The following is a 24,703-nucleotide window of genomic DNA, read 5'->3' as shown; positions in this document are numbered from 1 at the left end:
TATGGCGCAAAGCGCCAGCAAAAATTTTATATAGTAACATGAAAAGATTTTTTAAAAATTGCAAGTCTTCCCCTCACATTATTTCATTCACTCGTCTTCCTCCTTATTTTCTCTTCTTTTTTCTTCTGTCTTTCTACTTCTTTTCCTTTTTATTTCTTCTTTCTCCCTTTTTTCTTTACTTTTTTTCTCTTCCAATTTTTTCTGGGGGGGGGGGGACCTGGGGAGGGGGCCCCAAATCTCAGGGGGGCAGATGCCCCCCGGCCCACCGTTGCTACGCCAATGGCCCCAGACTGAATATATTTTTACATCAACTTACTCTAAAAACAAGTGTTTATGTTTTATTTTGTATCATTCATTTTTTAAGTATAAGGTAAAATTATAAGTCTCGGAGTGTCAGTTAATGCTGCAAAAGAAGTATAAAGCCTACTCTTTTGCAGCACTATCCAGCTACCGCGGCGAGGACGCCCTCCGAGAAGGTAGCCATATCAAAACTATAAAAAAAATTCCCCTTAGATTACTGGTGGATCCAAGGGGCATAATTATCGAGAGCCAAAATTGTAATTTGTTAATAGGCCCTATTTTTTGCTTGTCAATTTTTAGGGACGAAATGACTTTCCATTTTTGGTAAAAACATTTTTTAAGGCATATCAAATTTGTATCGGGAAAATGTGCCCTCCGTATGCCTTATCCCCCTAAATTTCAGGTGGGGACCATTGGCAGCGGAAAGCAAAATTTTGGGAGGGGGGGCACCAAACTTTAGTGACAAGCCCTATCCCCCCAAAAAAAATTTATCAGCACAAATTTTAGGGGAAACCACATGATTTTTTTAGGGGGGTCCACTGGAATTTAGGGGGAACGCACGAAAAAAATTGACAAGCAAAAAAAAAGGTTATCAACAAAAAATTAGGGGGGCGATCGTCCCCACCTCAAAATTAGAGGGGGGCACGACCCCCCCCCCCCGCTGCCTATGGGGGGACGTTACTTTTTTTGGGCAAATTTTTTTTTCGCCCCCCCCCCTTTGATAACCTTTTTTTGTCAAAAATTTTGGTGCCCCCCCTAAATTTTTTTGACTGCCGTAGATAATAATGCTCCCCCCTTTAGAAAATCCTGGACCCTCCCTTGTCTAGATATAGATGTTTAAAGAATTAATAATTTTGAAAGTCAGAGTGCCCTCGCCCCCCCCCCATGCTTTAGTTATCATAGCATAAAACTTATGCCATGTCTAATCCTTATATCAGCGAGATGTCAGAGCATACTATCCGTCACCAAACGACTGCATTTGAGCCGTTTATTTTTTCTTTTCTCTTCTTTTTATTTTTGGGTTGTTTTTTAATCATTGTTTATTTGGATAAGCTCGGATCCGAGACTAACTGGGACGGTGAACGTACTTTCGTTATTTGGGTAACAATAGGCCGAGGCGAGAAAGGACACGCCCACAATCCCTCGTTCAGTGCCGAGCTTTGTGCATGCGTGTCGACGAAATTTCAACTACAAATTTGTACACAAAAACTGTCACAATTCGGACCTAATTTAGCCTCAGATTAACAGATAATTAGATCTCTTTGATATACCAAAAGTCATTCACTTGGGGTTTTTGAGTATGCTGATTGAGATGAGGTACTTTTCAATGCTTTTTAACATAGATTTAAAAACTTAGATTTTCCTTTTGGTAACCCTAATGTTAGGTCGAACAACAGAATATGGTTGTGATTGTTTGTTCCGTGTTTGTTGGGGATGAAGCTATGATGGCGACCAGTCACGTTTGACAGTACCGCCAAATCGTTAACTAATTAAGGTCAAGGTGAGATAAGAGAAATGAGCAAGGCGCTTTATGGGGGGGAGGGAGAGAGAGGGGGGGGGGGGGGGCGGGGGGAGTTAAGAGGACCCAGTGGGGATACAGTTTCATCATGCAGTACAGGGCGTCGATGAACTTAATTTTTTTTCTTCAAAATGTGGAAAGTGACAGAAAAATCAGAAAAAGGTTAATTGGTTCTGATATTGAAAAAAAAACAGAATTTATCAAGATTGCTGTTTAATATTCTTCATCATGGTTTTAGAATTTAATTCAGTTTATCTGATAAGTATAATTCTTTCAAACAACTCAAATTGTGATTAATCGTATTGGATTTATTTCACTCTTTTCTTTCGCCTTGTTTTTTTTTTCCAAAAAATCAGGGAGCTGAAAAATATGAGAGCTAGAACGTAAAGATATGGACTCCGTAACACAAAGGTTTGCGATGAATAGCAAATATGAAAGAACGCTTCTGATTGGTTCTTAGTATTTTGCGACAAATGCGTGTTTAACATTGATCTTGATTGGCCAATTCATTTAGCGATTGATCGCTAATCTTTGTGTTACGGAGCCACGGTGTAGCTATGACGTTGGAGAGGGCGCAGCCCCATGCACTTGCAGATCCAGATCGATTTTCATAGGGGACACTTAGAGTGCCCCTATATTTCTTCAGTATTATTTTTACACGCAAAAAAAGTAAAAGACATCATGCCACCGACAGCTGCCTCGTCAAAGGGGGGCGGTCAATTATTTTGATTTTTTTTTCATTTTGTCCTCGATAGGGAAGCGGGGGGGGGGTCAATTCATTTTATATACATTTCTATTGTGTTTATATATGGGGGGGGGGGTCTGCTACTGAGCATGTTTTTACAAGGGCTTAATATAACAGAAATGGCATGATTTAACACAATAAAATGTATCATGGAGGTTAATACTAAATTAATACATAATTAATAATTGTTTTAATTGAAAATGAAAATAATAAAGGCACCCATAGATCTTAAAAACATCTCGTAAATACAGGCCTAAACCTGTATTTGAAGTTGAACAGGCATAAAGTATAAATGTTTAGCTATAGCTGATGCTTTGATCCCGCAACCAAATAATGTTGGCATAAACTAGCTGTAATATATGAGTGGCGTAACGAGCGAAAAAAATTGAGGGTTATATACGATATGGCGTATCGATCAGGCAAAATTTAAAAAAGTATTTAGTAAGTTGCAACCGACATGAGCATAATTTTGATGTTTTTGTTACAAAAATCCAATTGAACAATTTTGCAAGATTCTCTTTCCTTTTTCTCTTTTTTTTATTGGGCCGGGGCATGCAAGACCCCCCCCATAATTATAAAGCACCATACTCTTTGTTATGCCACTGTCTAAAATTGGATTTAAACTTTTAGAATTTTAATCTCTTATCTAATTAATGTAAAGGGATAAGAATAAGACAAAAAATAGTTCCAGATTACTTATTTCAAAGTATTTTTACTTAACTCCCCAACTCTGCTCTTGCTGCACTGCACGTAACGGCCTTCCACCAAAGGGCCAGGCCGACTCGCCCCGTGAGCAAATGACCGCGTTCGCGTAAGTTCACCCGAAGCCATGACTAAATTCTTACCATAAACATCACCTAACTAATCACTCTCTGACAATATTTCAAAGTGTATTTTATTACAGTCGATCCTTTGGGCCATTAAACGATAATATTTCCAATGTTATCATGACAAATAATTTTAATGAGATAGTGGCATTGTAGAAAAAACAAATTTATAAGCACGAAATGGCACCAGATATATCATCAAACATACAGCGCAGCGTTCGGGACTGGTGAGTGGGACGGCTCGCTTGGTGTTTTCGCCCCGACGAATTCGGCGAAAACGTTACCATTGCGCCGTGCGAATGTTCAATCTGCGGCTCTCAATCAGAGACTTGAATGTCTCTTTTTGCATTATCGAAAATGAATCATAGACTTTGTTTGATTTATTTACAAGTAAGTTGCATATCCGTCGTGATAATTAGGAAAATCCATGATGTCTTCTTCTAATTCTGTAAAAATTATGTCTTCAAAATGCCTGTGTCAGAAAATTGCCGGAAATCATAAAAACTTGCCTAAAATATCTCTTTTTGAAAGTTCATCCATGGTCTGGAAAAAAATGTTATAACTTTTGTAGACGTATACCGTAAACAAAGACATCCTCGATCACTGAAATAAAGTGCTTGCTAAGCTTTTTTAATTCCGACCATGTTACCATGACAACTTGGGAAAACCCTTATTTTTTCGAAAAAAAACTTTGGTTTTAAGGGTCATTTTACAGACATAAAACTAACCCAATTTTGAAGAATTGTGTTTAAGTTTCACATAAAACTGAATTATCTATGTTTATACTTTCGTATATGAATATTCATATTTCTTATAGAATCTTAGTTTTTGATTGGTCAATGTTTCAGTCATGGATAGTGACTGAGCGTAAAAAAATCTGAAAATGCGCATTTTATCGGCAACCAACAAGCAAGATGGCGGAACACATTAAGTTGGCGCTTTGCACATACGTGGGCTGGAGACAGGGGCCAGGGCTGGGCTAGTCTAGTTCTACTTCTACTGTTCTAGACGATTTCAATTGAATCATTTTCTCCGCCGTATCGTACTATTCCGTAATGACGCTCAAGCCGAGTGAGCGTGCACATCCGAGAACCTGTTGGCCCGAACACATGCACTCATGCCATGGTTTTAAATCGTCTCGTGTGTGAAGGATTCATAATCATATGCACCTGGTGCACGCGAATCTTTCACACCATTTTTACTAAAATAAAATGACTCGTCATAGCTATGAATTACAATTTTTTTATAACACTTAGGCCTACCGAACCATATGGATCGTTTGTTGAATTCTCTTTGTTGTTTGTTTTAAATTAATAAAATAAGAGCATTTTTCGTGATCTTCACGTAGATGCCTCTTGATCAGCGTTGATATCAACTTTTGCCTAAAGAGGGCGCGCGATATTATTCACCTAGCCGGTAGGCACTTAAGAACCAAGTTTGAAAGGATACTCGTAAAATTATGTCACTCTCGCCGATGAATATTCATTAGATCGTGGTCGTGCGTATTCAATACACACCGAGTGCATGCATGCAGAGAGTTTGTATTGAACACGCACGACCAGGATCTAATGAATATTCATCGCGAGAGTGACATAATTTTACGAGTGTCCTTTCAAACTTGGTTCTTAAGTGCCTACCGTACCTTTGTTTACGGTGTTGCAAGCTAGCTGCATTCTAGGCGATCAGCATTATTTTCTTGCTCATTCAATCCACTTTCATCATCTTGTCAAAAGATGGCGTACGGTACTTTACCAATAAGTATATATGGTAGTGGATCGTATTACCGAACACTTTTCATGAATTTGATCATATCAAACACATTATTCCAATAAAATTCACCAAACTTTCACCATAAATACACAAATACCTACAAAATATAATATGCAGAAATTTTGCCGAAATTGTTTTTCATTTTTACGATATCAGCTTCCAATCGGACCCCTCTTCGCAAGTGAAAATTGTGGTCACTTGAAAAGGTATCGTATTACCGAACGTGTGTTTTCTATGGGAAAATTTGGGAAAACAACAAAGTCACTGATGAGCTATTTTGACCATATTTCATTGTTTTGAGAATATAAAGACTTCGAAATTGTGTTTTTGATAATTTTTCATCATTTTTCTATTTAAGTTACCTTTGGAAGGAAGTTGCAAAGGTTTGAGCGTATTTGATTATTTTCTGACGCATATGATGCGCGCGTTCGGTAATACAAGGCCGGTCGGTAATACAATCACTATACATGAGATGCAACCTGTTGATTTTTGGTACAATTTCCTATTACGCGCTGACGACTTGAATTGAGAATGTTCGATACGAAAAATTGCTTTTCGATTGTTGTTTGCGTACTTTCCACCGCAGTATTAAGGACGGATCGAACGGAGTATCCTGGTTGAGACTTGGAGGTAAGCGATAAAAACAGTTTTATAAATGATTTCCAATTCATTTTTTTAAAAAAACTAAAACTATTAAAAAGAAATCATTAGTGGAGAAATACTGAAAAGTTTGGCGTTTTTTATTCCCTCACATTCGTGTGATGAATGAAAACGTCAAAGTCCACTATGAAACCACATGCGTTGTGCGAGGTTAGTATTACTAACCTCGCATGTTGTGTGAGTGGCCCGAACAGGTTCTCGGACGCATGTGCGCGCTCACTCGGCTTGGGCGTACGTACGGAATACGAATAGTACGATATATATGGCGGAGAATATGATTTTCGGGCCAACAGGTTCTTGGATGTGCACGCTCACTCGGCTTGGGCGTACGTACGGAATAGTACGATACGGCGGAGAAAATGATTCAATTGACAGTAGAGGCGCTGGTCAGAAAATTGGGATCGTCCCAGTTTACAGGGACTGTCTCAGTTTATAAGGATTTCTTCACACAAGAAATCTAGGAAAGTTCATTCACCTGTCAAGTGCCGACACCAATCAAGTGTGCTAGTCAATGTAAACATATCAGGTTTCATAACAAGATTATTGGAAGACGGTAAGTCATGAAAAAAAAAACGGTGAACTGGGGGGAATTGAGGTCACTGAATCTATTTTTAGCACTCTCAATTTCCCTAATTGCTGTCTTTGTCCCGTAGGGGGAAGTGAAAAAAAAACGTCCCCATAAACAAGGACAGTCTCAATTTATCAAGACATGATTTGTCTTGGTTTATGAGGATATCCTTGTTTTCTGGGACAATCCCAATTTTTGGACCAGTGCCTCTACTGATTGAAATCGTGTAGAACTAGGCTAGGGCTGGGCCTGTTGCATGATTCCCATCATCAGTATCATCTAGATGGAGATATGCTGGAGGAAGTTTCAGAGGAAAGAGACTTGGGAGTCATCATGGACTCTCAACTGAAATTCCACTCCCAAGTAGCCAGTGCAGTCTTGAAAGCAAACCTTGTGCTTGCTACGATTCGACGAACCTTTGTGCATAGAGACAAAGACAACATCAAGAGGTTATACAAGTCACTTGTGAGACCAATTCTGGAATATGCAAATGGGATATGGTACCCAAGATATACCTCTGACCTGAAGGCTATTGAGAAAGTCCAGCGACGAGCAACCAAGCTAGTACCAACCCTGAAGGAAATGGACTATGGCAGAAGGCTACGTGCAATGAAATTACCTTCCATCAAGTACAGACTACGAAGAGGTGACATGATTCAAGTCTATAAGATAATCCACGGCATTGATGATGTGAATAGAGACCTGTTCTTCACATCAGCTTCCACTCATGCAACCCGTGGTCATCCTTACAAGCTTTTTCTGAAAAGGAGTAGGTTGAGTGTGAGGCAAAACACCTTCAGTGTTAGAGTGGTGAGCGACTGGAATTCTTTGCCTGCTGAAGTAGTCACAGCATCAACAGTCAATCACTTCAAAACAAAACTAGACAAGTTTTGGTCTGCATGGCATTATGCTCATGCATGGGATTAGTACTAGTCACTGCATTGGCACAGCAAAGGACAAATAGCACAGATAGCGATTTATCCAAGCTAGGAAGGCAACGTACAGTACAAGATAGACCTGGAAACTTGACTGCAGACACAACTGTATTTTTCCAGTAGATGCGGTATAAAGGTATAAATGAATACTGAAAGGGTCTTCCGTCGAACCGTTCTACTTAATTTAAGAACGAGATATCGCTCAACTTTTTCACAAAGCCGATTTGGGCGATACAAAGGATGGTCCTTGAAAAGAAACCTCCAGACATGTCCTACGTAGGCATGATCTTCTTTGCACACCGCCTGCCACCGTCAGCTTTAATAAGATAAATGCGTTTACGGCAATTAAGCCACACTGACAATGACTTATCATATTATCAAATTATCATTATCAATATCATCATCACCTTTAACGTTAAACATTTTTGGGTTTCATTCGATTGCACTCTGATGCATTCTAGGATGGCGCCAAGTTATTTTTATGTGGGGCTGTCGTTAATTTCATGGCAAAAACGATGTCATTTTAACATCTCCGGGATAATATAGGCCCATAAGGCATAAGGGGCCCCATATATTTTTTTAAAAATAAGTTTTCTTTCATTTTCTCACATTTTCTCTTCTAATTTCCCCACCACTTTTCCATTTTTTTTCAACCATACTTGAAATATCAAATAGATAAGGGAAATAATGAAAATTTCGATTTTATCCAGTTATGTTTGTGAATCTTTGAATTTTTTTTTTTTACCTCATTAAGTAAGCTCCGTACATCAATTCTACAATCAGTAACAAATAAAACATTTGATCTCCGGGGGGGGGGGGGGGGGGTGAGGGCACTTACATTGACGAGCGGATACCATGTGCGACCAAAAAACACGTAAAAAGGATGTCTTTTTCAAGATAAGACATAGTCTACAAATGTAGACCCACATCTGCAGTGTGTACCACAGCTGATTCAAGGAGTCTGCTATGAGGCTGCAGATGGCTCGCTTCGCTCGCTCTTTCAATCTGGTTCGAAAACCAGTAGCAGATCCCACCTCAAGAGTAGGGACAGTGATTTTCCGTTTCTAAAAATTGCCTTTTCCGTTTCAGAAAATCTCAAATTCCGTTTCAGCATGTCTGGAAACGGAAATTCCGTTTCCCCATAGACTTTGTGTACAAGAGAAATTGACAATTCCGTTTACATAGAAAACCAATACGCAACGAGAAGCGATGTCAAAATGCTAGCGCTGCTCAAAATTTGCATCTACCAATGTACTAACATCGCTTTAAAATCCATTTTAATCGAAGAGATTCGAGCTAAAATAAAAATTAGGGAAACATAACATTAATATATTCTCACCTTTCATATTATTAGCATTATTTTATCGTTAAATGGGATTTTATCGCTGATTTGGGGACTTTTCAGACATCGTTTTGAGCAGTCGACGACTTCCGAATATCCGCCATTTTGGATTTGATGAATTACCGTCATTATATTATGACCGAATGCAGAGGGCAGCAACACACGGCCGGATTCTGCCTTCTATGCGGACGTAAGTGTAAACTAATTTGGATACGATCGAGTGATGGAGAGGCTCGAGTGTAGTTACGATGTGTTGATTGTCACGATTGTTGTTGCGAAGTGAGATCGTCTTTTTTCAGTTGATATTAGTATTTTGTTGAGGATTTGGGATTAATTTCTGTTGCTTTTTTGTGCATTTTGAGAAAAAACGTGTTTTCCGCGATTTTCCGTTTGAAAAGCCACTTTCCGTTTCAAACAGCCGATTCCGTTTTCCGCGATCGCGGAAAATCACTGTCCCTACAAGAGCCATTTAGAGTCTGCATAGTAGACTAAATGGCTCGCTTCGCTCGCCCTTTCAGGCTGGTTCGAAAACCAGTAACAGATCCCACCTCACGAGCCATTCAGAGTCTGCATAGCAGACTAGATAGGGCACGTTATACTTATGTAACGTGATAAGGGTGTCAAAAACACAAAACTATTGAAAAAAGGTATTGATTTCGCTCGGAAAAATATACGTGTTAAGGGTCAAATATGCAGGGATGATAAAACAAAAGTAAAATGTTTCATAAAGGATGTTTTTTGCCCCAACACTACGTGTTTAGAGTCCAATTTGCACGAGGTGTGGAAGGTGGGGCCGTACTGAACCAAGATAATGGTGTCTAAAGGTAAAACCGACGACCGACGGACACGTGACATAACAATCTCTGTACTTGTTTAGGGGTTCATTTCAGGGAATACTTGCTAAGAGTATCGTTTTGTTTCCAATACTTGTTAAGGGGTGCATTTTCAGAATATGGAAAATACATCGCTGTACTTGTTTAGGGGCTCAGTTCTGGGAATACTTGCCAATATTTGTTTCCAATACTTGCTAAGGGTAGGGTTTCACACGCCAATACTTGTTAAGGGGTGCATTTTCAGAATATGGAAAATACGTGTTTAGGGTGCTTTTCAGGACCCTGTGGTCGCGCATGGTATCCACTTGTCAATGGAAGTGGTCCCCGGGGTTTGATCTCCATTCATTGAAATATTTGTATGATTTATGAAAAGTAGTCATTCCGAAATTTCAAAATTTTCCTACAAGAACAAAATAAAAATGGAAGGACAACTGGTTTTAGATTTTCATTGTTGCAACTTATTCACTAACTTATGAGCACAACTGCATATTATATGGAGGTGTGTTTTTGTGTGTGTTCATGTATGAATAATGATATTTTGAAGTACTTTTATCATTTGTTTCTGTCTGTAGTTTGCCCAAGCCGGTTCCGTCGATTATCCAAGCTCGTCAGGTACAGGTATTTGTTCATTTCTTCCCTGTTTTAAAGTGTGTTTTGATATGTTGCAATCATCTTTCTGGTATTTAAAATTCAGAGAAAGATGTGACTCATGCTGCTCTAAGCCTCATGTACGGTCAGCACTACTTCTAAAGCTAAGATTGCAGGGGCATTGAAACACGGGGGGGGGGGGGGGGGGGGGGGGGCAGGCGTTATTCCCAATTTTTTTCTCAAAATGTGCACAAATCAAAGACCTGAATGTGACCATCTCATTTATTTTCTCTTTAATAGTCAGCCCCCCAACTTTTAAAGCTGTTCCTTGGTCACATGGAAAAGTAACTTTAAAAGGGTGAGATATTAACAAAACACTTTGAATTACTAAATTGTACTTTTTCAACCTTATTTTTTTATAAATATAGAGGTGCTTATATCTCCATATTTTCACCACACAGGATGTTTGCAATACAGCAAAGCTTTGCTGTTGGGGACATTGGCATCAATTACTAAATGTGTCAATATTTTCCAGTTTGGCTACATTCGCGGTTGATTGGCATTTCAGAAATCCGCGAAAATAAAGCCCCCGCGAAAATAATAGCTTAAAAATACAATAGTGATTCATTATTTATCGACTGCCCGTGTAAATGTACTGATCACATCTATCATACGCTTTAAAACTGATTTCACTGGCTCAAAACTTTGCAACATCCCTCCAAAGGGAACTTGATGATAAAAAAATGGTCAAAAACACATTTTCAAAACCTTTATACCGGTAATCAGAATAACAAAATATGTTAAAAAGTAGCTCATCAGCGATTTTTTTGTTTTCTGAACTTTTCCCACTGGAAGCACAAGTTAGTAGTAGTACAATACCATTTTCAAGTGGTCAAAATGGAAGTTTGATGAATTTTATGATAATATTGAATTTGATATTATCGAATTCATTTAAAGTGTTTGGTAATATGTCCAGGACCATCGAATCGTCGATGGCGATTTGTAGATTGATTTCAGGATGTGAGGATTTTCAATTACCATGTGTATCATCAAACTTCTCCTTTCCCCACATATGTGAGGGAAGGAGTGTTTATCTGGTCCTTCTTGTCTTCTTTTTCTCTAGGCGCAGATGTTCCTCGTGTACGACTTACCAACAGTACAAACCTCTTACAACTCTTTCATGATGGAAAATGGCAGATGGCATGTGTTAGAGTAGGATCCTCCTCATTGTCTCGCTGGACGGAAAGCGAAGGTGACGTTACGTGTCGTAGCATGGGCTATTCTCATGGTTCATCAAGTACTTGGTGTGATGGATCGACTCCCGATGCTTTTCGTCACTCTTCTTCTTTGGTGTTGAGCCTATCTTGCTCTGGGGATGAGGATAATTATTTGCAGTGTTCTTCCTACGATTATAGCATGTACGATTATGACACTGACAATTGCGAAATGGTGGGCGTTACATGTGCCCATGGTGAGTTGATAATCCTTTTTTTTTCCCCCAATTTATCATGTCACTGAAGTCTCGACAATGTGCTTGTATGTAAAATTATTATTATGTCAGGTTTATGCATGCTGTATATGATATGAGATGTTCAATTTAAAGTGGATCATATATTGCTTGCTTGACCCCATTACTTGCTTGTCCTTCAAACAGGGTGGGATTGTGACTAAAAAAAACAAGTATATGCTTTTCACACTACAAAATTTTTCTTTAACCCTATCTAGGCCTGGGGGGGGGGCCTTGGAGGTCTACCCTCTACGATTCATGCAATATTTTCGCTGCGCGATATTTTTTTACCGCGCCGCTTGCTGAATTTTTACTTTCAAGTCTTGCACAACTTTTGTGTCACCCGGGTACATGGTTCCAAAATTACGCAACATTATGTAAGTGCATGTCAGACCACAAATTGCTCAAAAACGTGATTTTGTGTACAAAGTCAATGCAAATTGTGTTTTCAACCAAAAATCATAAATGTATGATTATTTTGAGTTATGCTGGTCTAAATATATTTATTTTATACTTTTTATGATCTCAGAAGAGTCCCTACCAAATTTCATTGAAAAAACAATGAAAAACAAAAGGTCAAAAAACAAAGTAATACATAAGAAATTGCAAAAAACAATATAATACCTAAGAAAATGATTCGATATCGCAATTTTGTTCATTTACACTTGCATAAAACACCACAAAGAGTTTCTATACCAAAAATTAGAACATTTGGAACGTTATTTAGGGAGTTTGAGGAAAAAGTATGATTTCTCATACTGATTACACATAAATTAGCATAATCACTTAATAGCATGAAATAAATTACAATACAATTTTGTAGATTATGTCCCAGACGACCCGCGTGCCAATTTTTGGCGTGATCGCGCAGTTGACGGTCACCCCGCCATATGAACTCCCAAAATACCCCGGTATATGACTATATGTCGGGCTGGGAGGGGGTGGCTTGGCCCCTCCAATTTCCTGGGGTAGAGCTTTAGCCCACTTTGGCTTCACACTACATGTAGGTTTTACCAAATTAGGCTAGGAAGGTAAATAGCATGGTACATGTATGGCCCTGCTAAAAAATAGGGTTAGCCAGCTTATTGCAGTGAAAAGAACTGCAGTGTGAAACCAAAATGGGTGCTGTGTGGCAAAATCATCAATATTCATAAGCTTTGCGACAGTCTGGGGCCCTATCTAGGCCGGGGTATTTTGGGAGTTCCTATGGCCGGGGGGGGGGGCCTCCCAGGCCCCCCCTAAGATCTCGGCCGTCGACCGCGCGATCGCGCCGAAAATTGGCACGGGGGTTGCCTGGGACATAATCTACAAGACTGTATAGTAATTTATTTCATGCGAATTGCTATTAAGTGATTATGCTAATTTATGCGTAATTAGTATGCGAAATCATACTTTTTCCTCTAACTCCCTAAATAAAGCTCCAAATGTACTAATTTTTTGTATAGAAACTCTTTGTGTTGTCCTTAGCAAGTGTATATGAAAAAAATAGTGATATCAAATCATTTTCTTATGTATTATATTGTTTTTTGCAATTTCTTATGTATTTCATTGTTTTTTGACCTTTTGTTTTTCTTTGTTTTTTCAATGAAATTTGTTTGGGACTCTTCTGAGATCATAAAAAGCATAAAATGAATACATTTAGACTAGCAAAACTAAAAATAATCATACATTTATGAATTTTGGTTGAAAAAACAATTTGCATTGACTTTGTACACGAAATCACGTTTTTGAGCAATTTTTGGTCTGACATGCACTTACATAATGTTGCGTAATTTCGGAACCACGTACCGGGGTGACGCAAAATTGGTCTCAAAAGTTGCGCAAGACTTGAAAGTAAAAAGTCAGCGAGCGGCGCGGTCAAAACATTTCGCACGGCGAAAATATTGCGCGATTCGTTGAGGGGGGGCCTCCGAGGCCCCCCCCCGGGTATTAAATCAAACAGTATGGGGTGACGAAAGACACTCTGAAATAAAAAAAAACTTAAGTCTTTTGGTATAAGGATAGTCTGGGGTATGGGTTTAACCTTAAAAAGGACTGGGCTATTTCGGATTCACAGAGCAATATGCTGAAAATTTTGTCAAAATGGGACAACAAATAAAGTTATTGAGTTTTTAAGTTTATGAATATTTTGTGAAAACAGTTATATCCACATCGTCATGAATATTCAGTAGGTGGTCTGATAAAGTCATATCCCCACTTTCTTTTTCTTATGTTATTACATGTACATGAAATAATAAATGTTTCCTTTTTTCATGTATGTGTAAATGGTGTGTTTCCACTTATGATGAAAAAAAATAAGTAGCAGCAATAAATAATGTAACTAATGCACTTTCAGTTGTCAATCCAATTGTTTACATGCAGTTCTTGGTAGATTTTTTTTTTGATAAACCTAGTTTCATAATAAAGTACAAAAGAACAAGTGGGATATGACATCAGCCCACCTAATGAATATTCATGAAAACATGCCTAGAATTGTTTCACAGGAATGATGCAAATCTTTAAAATTCAAAAACTTTGTTATCCAATTTTGATCAAATTTTCAGCATTTTGCTCTGTGAATTGTATTTATTGAGATAGAAATACAGTATCCCCAGACTGGACCATCCCTTTAATAAACACATTCAATCCGTATCCAGCAATTACCACGTATTTGTCCCCTCTATCAGATCCGGAGCAGCTGATTTTACGTCAGGACAAAGGGAATGTGGTGCAGTCATTTGAAGATGGGTATTGGCGAACTTGGTGCTTTGATACAGGCCATCGATCTAATTGGACTCTAAACGAGGGCCACGTCTTATGTCGCATGATGGAACATTCTTATGCCCTTGACATTGGGACTCTGCCTGATAACGCATCGGTGACTTCACTCATTCATTTTCAATTACATTGTGAAGGGGGTGAGAAACATTATTCCGATTGCTGGAGTAGCACAACAAACTACCCTTCAAGCGCATCATGTGAAGTAGTCACTGTTTACTGTGCGGTTGGTAAGATTTTTCCCTTATTACAGTCCTTTCAGCCCTCAACACAGTTGTGACCAACGTTTGACCCATTGAAGACTGAACTATTTTTGCTATAACATGTTTTTCATAGACTCACGCAGATATGTACATGTATGCAGGCTCAGTCACCAACTGGTTAACTTTAGTACATCATGATCAATGGATGATTTGAAGTTCAGTGTTGACCTTTTGGTGTTGGTGATAGGTCAATTTTAACATGAGTATAACACCAAACATAAAATGAAGATGGTCCTGAAATTTACGCACTAGTTGTTAAGATGTAAGATGTCAATGGTGTGATCTAGATCAGTTTTGCAAACTCAGAATAGGTTTTTGAGCTAGGGGAGGCAATCCAAATTCCAACACCCAACACCAAAGCCAATACCAGACTTGAAATCACCCACTATTTGTTTTCCCACAGCGTACGCATGGTTCCTTTATATAACATTGGTGAAGTCCGGACCTATACCCATTTTATAATAGCAGTAGAATACTGGCATAATTCTTTACACCGTACGTTTGTTTTAGTGCAGAGTGGCTTACTTCTTACTGTACAGTTCTTGCTTTTCTGGTGAAGATACATGTACTTGTAGCTGTATGCCACTTTCAGTGTATGCCATGGTCTAACCATGGACATACATGTAACTGCTACTACTACGTCCATGGCCTAGGTCTGGGCTGAAATTATCAAGCTAAAAGACTGAGTGTAAAAATTTGTTTTATTTTCTGGTGAAAACAATACAGACCAATCAGTGACATTTGATAATGATTGATTTTTGTGTCAAATGTGATTTTTCATACTCTAAAGTATGTGTACCCTTTTTGATAAACACTTGTTCTATACATGTAGCTACCCTGCCAGAGCTACTTTGGAGAGCGACATCTACCAACATGTACATTAACCCTAAAAAGACTGGGGGGGGCTGATTCAGCCCCCCCTCGACATTTTTCGCGATAAATCCGCCGCGCAAATTTTTTTGACCGCGTCGCTCACTGACTTTTTACTTTCAAGTCTCGCGCAACTTTTGAGACCAAAATTGTGACCCCCGGGTACGCGGTTCGGAAATTACGCAACATTTCGTAAGTGCATGCACACCCAAAATTACTCAAAAACGTGAATTTGTGTACAAATCCAATGCAAATAGTGTTTTTAACCAAAATTCATAAATGTATCATTATTTTTCCTTTTACTGCTTAAATTCAATTAATTTTATCTTTTTTATGGTCCAAATAAAGTCCCCGACAATTTCCATTGAAAAAACAATAAAAAACAAAAAGTCGAAAAACAAAGAAATACATAAGAAATTTAGAAAACAATAGAATACATAAGAAAATAAATGTGATGTTGAAATTTTTTTTAAATAAATTTGATCAGATGCCTATCTAGAGTATGTGAAACAAAAATTAGCATTTCAGGGGCATTATTTTATTAATTATAGCAAACTTATGATTTTACGCATAAATTAGCATAATTAATCAAACATGAGATTTTTGCAGAATTTGATGTTATAGTTTTGTAGATAATGCCATGGGTAACGCGTGTGCCAATTTTCGTCGCGATCGCGCGATCGACGGCCGAGATCATAAGGGGGGGCTGAATCAGCCCCCCCCCAGTCTTCTTAGGCGTCGAAATAGCCCAGTCTATTTAGGGTTAAGTTACCTCATTATAACCGTGTAACATTTTGATATGTAGCGTTTCCACGCATTATAGTGATGAGCTTTCTCCTTATCTTTTTAACATACTTTAGGGCAAGTCCAAGAAAAGGTCACCCTAGAAGGCAAAATTTCATCTTTAATTTAAGAAGTTATCTTTGGTGGGGTAAGAAAGCCCAAATGTTAAATTTTAAAATTTCAATAAGAAAAATCTGATAATATGCATATTTATGCTAATTTGGGGCACCTAATTTGCATAATTGGTAAAATGGGCGTTACGTATGGGACAATTATAAAAACTCATAGAAAATAAAAACAAAACTTGTGAGATTTAGTCATAGGTGGGACATGGACCCCCTAACATCTTATTACTTTTTGGGGAAAAAATGTGATGTCATCTAATTAATTATGCAAATTAGGTCTTGTCCAAGGATGGAATGTCCCATACGTAACATTTTGAGGATGTTTTTTTAAGTTATTTCTCATAATACAGTACTTGCATTGCTGCATCTCTGGGAAGTTCTAATTTATAAAGTATGAAAATGTTATACCCCAAAAAGTTTCAAAAATAGAGTTTACTTTTTAATTAAAAGTTAATTAAAAAATTGCTACGTATGGGACAACATGTTACGTATGGGACATTTACACACAATGTCAATGGGGAGATTTGTGTACAAAGTGAATGGAGAAAAAAAAATTCAAGAGTGCTCTAAAAAGTGATTATTTACCTTTTCTTTAGTTTTTAAAGACTTATTTGTTATGAATACTGATTAATGAAAACAATTGAAGTGAAAAGATTGTGAAAATGGAAAAATATGAATAAAATAAAAAACAATAGAAATACATAAGAAATTCATGAAACCATGAAAAACAAGGGAAAAAATGTTGAAACGGCTAATTTCCTTTTCAGTCATATCAAATATGTCTCAATAGAACATTTTAAAAGATAGAAACTCTTTTGTTATGTCCATATTTTAAATTATTTCAATTTGTTGAATTATGGGGGAAATTGTGTACGTTCTCTATGGGGACAAAATGTCCCATACGTAAGTGTCCCATACGTAACATGTCATTAATTTGTTTAATTAGAGTCTGTAATTAGAGGGATTTGGCTTATGACATGAAACTTGCCTTAGATATACTAGAGTATTGTGACTTCTATCACACTAAGTTACAAGTTGTCAAATGAAATACTTTCAGAGAATTCTCAACTTGAAAAAATTGTTTTAAAAATCGTCTTTTTTCTGCGTCCCATACGTAACGGCCCATCTTTTCTCTCTAAAAGGTCAAGGTCGAGGTCATATGCCACCATTTTTTCCATGATTATTCTTCTCCTAGATGTCTACCATCATGAGGGTATTCAATCTAATCAAAGTCAATTAACACTATTTTTCAGGTCATTGAAGCCTCTGAAATGTCCCATACGTAACGTGCGCGAATTCTTGGACTTGCCCATTAGCATACCCCATTATTTCCTGAGGACTATATGCTTTTAGGTCTTTTTTTCCCAGAATGACCCTTATATCTGATATCGATTTTCAGACGAGAGTGGTGTCTTACCCGAAATTCGTTTGATGAATGGCATGAACATGGTACAAACTCTCCATAACGACGAATGGCGAACATGGTGTGTGTGGACCAGTGCCTCCTCTCGCTGGACACTGAAGGAAGGACATGTTGTGTGTCGTATGATGGGTCAAGGCCAAGCCAGCGCAGCTTCTGTGCAGTCGGTCGACTACATCATGAATCCCGTTCTACAATTAGAAATCTATTGCAACGGAAATGAGTCTGATATTCGGCAATGCCAGTATGAAGATTATTTATACCGGCGAACTCCAGATGGCGAATGCAAAGCAGTCCACATCACCTGTAAACAAGGTGAGGTACCTGCATGTACATATGCAGACATGCCAACCATTCCCTTTTTAGATTATTTGGTCCTCTTTTTTGCTGTGAATACATCAATACTTTTTTGTATGATTTGTTACTTTTAAACAAAAATTATGATCACGGAGTATGTATTATACACAGCGCATGACACTAGCGCCTGTCCGACAGACCAGTAAAAATCACTGTCGGGCTAGTAAATTGTTACATGAAAAGAACAAGTAAATTCTTGCCTACGAGCACATGCTTGAAAGGGTGAATTATCCGTTGCTAGGTGTACTTGGGTCAACCTCATTTTCTCCTTCCTTCGAGGGTCCAATGCAGTGCTGTCCTTATCATGTCATCTGCTTCTCTTCATGTCCGATCCATCTCCTCCTTTTCATAAGAGTATGTGTGGAGTGTTGTGGCCCAGTGGATAAGTCTTCTGACTTTGAAACAGAGGGTCGTGGGTTCGAATCCCAGCCATGGCGTAATTTCCTTCAGCAAGAAATTTATCCACATTGTGCTGCTCTTGACCCAGGTGAGGTGAATGGGTACCTGGCAGGATTAATTCCTTGAATGCATGAGCGCTGAAAGGCAGCTCGAGCTAAAGCCGGGGCAATAATAATGATAAAAACGCTCCTCGGAATAGAATATTTCTAGATAGATGGCGCTATATAAATGCCTATTGTTGTTATTATTATATCTTCCATACTCTATTATTGGCATCTTTCATAGACATGTAGTTCTTCATTTGTTATTGTGTTAGTCCAGAATATACAAAGTACTGTACATGTATGCCTTATAATTTGGGTATAACATGGAAAGCCTGATAATCTCTGGGAGTCATGTCTTGTCATGCTCCACCATTCTGAAACATATGAAAGTGATGAAAGAACGCAGCTCTGGTATATGTGACTCGGCATACCGAAATGAGAGACAAGTCGGAATTTTTCAAATCCAACTTTTTTAGTGATTATTATTCCCCGTTTCTTTACCTTTAATTTGATATATCACTCGACCCTTAGGAGTAAATATTAGTGGAGATATTAGCTTTAGAATGGAGGAAGAATTGGGCTCTTGAAAATAAAAATCAAGAGAAAAACGCCTTCGAAGTTTGACTTCCGTTTTGACCCTGCTCCATGAAAAAAATATATTTTGCCACCGCCGAGCTAACCGAAAGGCCCTAGTAACCGCGTGCCAAAAAAGGCGAAACGATTAACCAATGAGGAGGCTGCATTGAGAACAATAGTCAACTTGCTAGTCACGTGCGACTGCAAGACGAAACAACGTTCCACGTCAATCAATTATCGCCTACGTACACATCATTGGTTAAACCGGGGTTTTATAATAATCTTCGTGAAAGAAAAAAAAGAATGCCATGATCTCCCTTATTAATGAAATAAAAGGCGGGGTTAAAAAGTTGGACCTAAAACCATGGAGGAGGGATTGTGCCATCGGCTTGTTTGAATGTCGATGGCGTTTACTCTTACCCGGACTCGTGACATGTAGTCTATCAAGCGTGTCATTATGACCTGAACTTTAACCGCATGTTCTAAAAAAATATCCCTTGTAAAATGGTAAGATGGGCCTTCAAAATAATTCGTACCTCACCTTTACTTATGTGCTCATGTTTTATAAATATTTAAGTTAGATTGAGACAGTGTGAGTAAAAACGCGAATAATTTGTTCAATAATTGGGTTCAATATCGTACCCATCATGGGGGGGGTATACAGCATTGAAATGATTCAAAATTAGAACAAAATACAGAAAGGTATAATGAAAAAAGGTTAAAGTGATTCTAAAAGTGATGCAGAGAAAAAAAAACCTTGACATAAACGTCTTAATTCTACAACAAAAAGAGCCAGGAGGTACCATGAGTAATTAAGTCCCATCATAATTTCCAACAGAGGATGGATTAGGGAAGATACGCTTTCACTTTTTAAACAAACAAGTGCACACCAAGTTACAAATAATGCGTAAAGGATTTCCATGTATCTGAATGCAGGATATAAGAGCAAAAATGTAGCCGCGGGGATCGGCGCCTGACCGCGCTCTCCATGTATAGCCAGACACAGCTCGGCCATGGCACCTCCAACATGAATGCTGATTCGGATCAAATCAAGCACAACCAATATTTTATTCTAACACAGTAACAGATAAAGAATGAGACCATGCAAAAGCCTTTGTAAGATTGATTTATTTTGGAGGAGAGAGATCCCCTAAAAGAGAGAGAGAAAAACGTAATAATAATAAATAGATGTAAAATAAATAATAAAATCACCAAGTCTCATTTTAAACCTTAAAACTAGCCGCCATTTTAAATCTAATTGCAAGTATGATTCAAACATTAAAACAAGACAACCCGGTTGTGTTTATAGTTCTCTGTTTTCTTTGTCCGTTTTGTTAATTTTCCAATCGAACTTTTGACTCATTCCATTCTACCTCAGCTTGATTTCCCGCCGTTAATTGTTTGCTATTTTGTGCATCTTTGTCATTTATTTCCCTTTCTGACTAATCACGCTAGCATAATGGAATGATTTGTTCTTTCTCACATGTTCTTTCCTTCCTTTCCCGCTTTGTATGTTTTTCTTACTTTTTCATAGGCGGATCCAGCTTTTGGCGAAGGGGGGGGGGGCGTAATGCCGAGCGGCATACATATTTTTGTACTTCACCGGCGCCATAAAAGTACAAATTGAAAAAGGGGTAAAGTCTGACCCTGTCAAAATGTTCTTTTCTTTCCTTTATTTTTTTAAGCGGCGCCTTTTCGTTCTTTTATTTTTTCAAATATTAGGCCCCCCTGGATCCTCCATTGTTTTTTTTTCACTTTCACTTTTCCGTTTCCATTTCTCCTTTCCCCTATCCTCGCTTTCTTTCCCTTTCCTCTTTTTGTTCCCTTTCTTAATTCCGCCCCCCACCGTTTTTAATTATTCCTTCCCATCCCCCCTGTTTTCGCTTTTTCCTTCCCATCCCTCTCTTCCTCCCGTTTTCGCTAATTCCTATCATCCCTCTCTCTTTCTGCCGTTTTTGCTTATTCCTTCCCACCCCCCCCCCCCGTTTTCGCTTATTCCTTCCCATCCCTCTCTTCCTCCCCTGTTTTCGCTAATTCCTATCATCCCTCTCTCTTTCTGCCGTTTTTGCTTATTCCTTCCCCCCCCCTGTTTTCGCTTATTCCTTCCCATCCCTCTCTTCCTCCCCTGTTTTCGCTAATTCCTATCATCCCTCTCTCTTTCTGCCATTTTTGCTTATTCCTTCCCACCCCCCCCCCCCCCCCCCCGTTTTCGCTTATTCCTTCCCATCCCTCTCTTCCTCCCCTGTTTTCGCTAATTCCTATCATCCCTCTCTCTTTCTGCCGTTTTTGCTTATTCCTTCCCCCCCCCCTGTTTTCGCTTATTCCTTCCCATCCCTCTCTTCCTCCCCTGTTTTCGCTAATTCCTATCATCCCTCTCTCTTTCTGCCCTGTTTTTGAATATTCATTCCCATTCCTCGCTCCTTTTCGCTAATTCCAATTACTCTCCACCCCCATTTTCGCTTAATCTTTCCCATTATTCTCCACCCCCGTTTTTCGCTTATTCCTTGTCCCAGTGTACCGAAGCGAAGGCGAAACACGGAATTGCTTGTTGAATAACTCGGTTTGAACGAAGACGAATAATATTGTATGCATACGATGATAACTGTGCGAGAACTGATTAAAAAGCTACAATAATCCGTCTTTAAATGCAGTCTCGACTTTTGATATCGCACTGAACACGCCATTTCTGAGTTGATGATCGACACGTTTTGAAATAACAAAAGCCCGGACGTAGCCCGCGAGTAACATACAAAATCCAGACAACGGTCGATCCGACGGCCGGCCGCCCAGCGCCGGCGCGGTCTGTTTATACTGTAAAGGTGATTACGGCACCAACCAATTGTACTTTCGTATTCACAATTGATCGTTAGCCTTTGTGTTACGGGGTTCTGGCCGCCCAAACTACGGGTTGTGAGCTTGGGTTAATAATGATAATTACTTCTTGTTAAGAGCTTTTTCCAAAGTTACAAAGCGCTGATCTCCTGTGATCCTTCTACAGAAACAATTCACAGTTCTTGTGCTTGGCTTTCATTTCGCCATTACTAACCGTCAAACCGGCGAAATCTTAGTTAGCCTATAAACTCTTGGATAAAATAAGATAATTAAAAGGCACACATTAAAATCTCTTTAAAGCACGGGCGGGAATGAAAGGATAAGGGGGGTCCTTTGTTTTTATTTCTCTGTCACAGCCCGTTCTATTGCTTTTGATTTTATGTAGATAAAAAATTATAATCACAAGCCCTTTGAAGCACTTTACTTCAGGGGCGTTGGAGCGAATTTGAAGGGAGGGGGGGGGGCACTAGGAAAAATGGCACCTTCTCGTTAAAAGGGAACTAAATCTTTTTTTTAAAAAAAGAAAGGCATCTACAGTAGTGTGGTGAGCGAATTTTTTTTTAATTGGCTGTAGTATCGACGCTGCGAGCGAGCAAATATCAACTTTTTTTCTAACGAAAATCCAATTTGTGTTAGATTTTTACATAGGCCTATTCATAATAATGTCATATCTCTCTTTCCTTCTCTTATTCTTTCTTTTTTCTTGCTTGTGATTTTTGTTGTTGTTTTTTTTTGGGGGGGGGGGATAATCCCCCATCTGTACTCATCTACCCACTCACCTGACTCATGAAACTTATTAATGCACGTATGATTATTTTTTCCCTCAGAATATTGCTTTATTTCTTGTTTAAAAGGGGCACTCGTTATACACCGTGACAAAACTTGTCCTTCCCAGGTGAAAGAGGCACAGCGTGTTGGTAAGGGGCACTTTATTTGGGTAAAAGGGGCACTGATAAGAGAAAGGTCACCTATATCAGAAAGCAAAGGGGTCCCTTTAACGGAATAAAAACGGGCCCTTAATTCTCGGGTGTGAAATGGGCTGCACGTACAGAACACGTTTGTGATGGCATTTGGGGGTAGAAATTGGCATACGAAATTGCTTACACACACAAAAGAGAAGATCAAACTGGGAAAGAACGATAAACCGAAATATGAAGAGGATAAAACAAAGATAAGAACAAGAAGAAAAAGGGCGTGGAGGAAAAGACGATGGATGTGGCAAGGAAGAATAAAGAACGGCTGTGATATATAAAAAAAATAGAAGATCGAACGGGGAGAAGAAGGATATAGAACAACAAAAAATAAGAGGGGAAAAGAAGAGGAATAAGACGTTCGGATGAGCAAGAAAGAGAAAGAAGGAAAGGGGGAAGAAAAGAGGTAAAGAGGAAGAAAATAGAAATGGAGGGGCAGGAATAAGATCGTGGGGATGAGCAGGTGAGAGGGAGAACGAAAACAAAAATAATATTATAAATTATTAAGGAGGAACGAAGATAAAAGGAAGAGGAATGAGGCGATGGGTGAGGGAGGGAGAAAAGACGGAAGGAAAGAAGAAAGAAAAACCGGCAAAAAGAGAGAAGAACGAAAAACAGAATTATGTGAAACGAAAAAGAAAAGGTGAAATTAGGAGGGAAAGGTGGAGGGTGAAGAAAGGGCAGAGAAGAAAAAAAAAAGAGGAGAAAATAATCGACATAGAAAAAAAAAGATCGAAAGGGGAAAAGAACGGAAAACAGAAGAGGAATTAACGAATAAGATTAAATAAGAGAAAGGGGTTGAGGAAGAATAAGGGGGGGGGAGATTTAGAAAGAAGAGACCGACTGATCTGAAAGAAAATTGCGAACGAAAAGGGGGAGCAGTAGAAAGGAAAAAATAAAACACAAGAAAGACGAAAGAAGAAGGTAAGAGAATAACAGAGAGGGAAAGAGAGAATAGATCTGGGCAAAGTCGAATGGGACAACATGACAATGACTTTTAGGAAATGATAATTTCAATAGGTGTATTTTAAATGACTAATATTTTCAATCAATATCGTAAGTCCCGTATACCATTATCCAAAAATTAAAAATGCAGGCCTACTGCATGGTCCCATATTTCATTGGTCAAAGTCAGGGGCGGATCCAGGATTTACCAAAAAAGGATATTTGCTTTAAATACTTCGTACCCGCCAAAAAACTGACAAGCAAAAAAGAAGAATAGAAGTATTCGATTTCAAAAAGGGGTACATCTCGGCTTCAATGGCATTTTTACATTACAAATTTTGTTTTTTTTTCTTCTCGGGGGGGGGGGGGGGGGGGGGGGACGTGCCATCCCCTGGATCCGTGCCTCAGTTGTCGAAGTTCTGACATTTATTTCTTTCTCTATCGTTCATTCAAACATGATAAAAAAATTGAAGGCAAAAATAGTTGGAAATAATAAAGCCCACAAAGCTTTCATGATGAACTTTTTTTCTTTTGTTAATGATATACTGCAGATCAATTAACCCACATTCGCGAACATACAACACTTTTATGTATTTTAAACCCTTTATTTTGAAATTAGAGTTTTCTCATCGAAACATCCCGATCACTTGCAAATAATAAGAGAATCTTCATCACGTCCATGTTATGTTTTATGAAATTAATCCTCGCCAACAAACCGTGTTATATAAACACTTTGCGTTTACGCATGACCTTTTTCGCGAGACAAG

The 24,703-nt window shown here is 38.6% G+C and overlaps 1 protein-coding gene across 9 annotated transcripts in view; it reads left to right on the top strand.

Moving 5' to 3' along the window:
* The window catches only part of LOC121431006, a 111,898-nt gene that overhangs the window by 11,016 nt on the left and 76,179 nt on the right, over window positions 1-24,703 (top strand). For 5 of the 9 annotated variants that reach the window (XM_041628463.1, XM_041628457.1, XM_041628460.1 and 2 more), the window contains exons 2-5: window positions 10,072-10,111; window positions 11,211-11,558; window positions 14,261-14,581; window positions 17,792-18,127. In XM_041628463.1, the coding sequence (XP_041484397.1) occupies window positions 11,285-11,558; window positions 14,261-14,581; window positions 17,792-18,127 (931 nt within the window). In that variant the 5' untranslated portion in view covers window positions 10,072-10,111; window positions 11,211-11,284. Of the gene's footprint in view, window positions 1-6,770; window positions 7,461-10,071; window positions 10,118-11,210; window positions 11,559-14,260; window positions 14,582-17,791; window positions 18,128-24,703 lie in introns of those variants that run through there. The other 4 variants (XM_041628459.1, XM_041628462.1, XM_041628458.1 and 1 more) reach the window with 3 other exon arrangements.

This window comes from Lytechinus variegatus, chromosome 17 (assembly GCF_018143015.1).
Source record: "Lytechinus variegatus isolate NC3 chromosome 17, Lvar_3.0, whole genome shotgun sequence".
NCBI lineage: Eukaryota > Metazoa > Echinodermata > Echinoidea > Temnopleuroida > Toxopneustidae > Lytechinus > Lytechinus variegatus.
The sequence above is the reverse complement of the archived record's forward strand: the minus strand, read 5'-3'. Positions and strand labels throughout refer to the sequence as shown.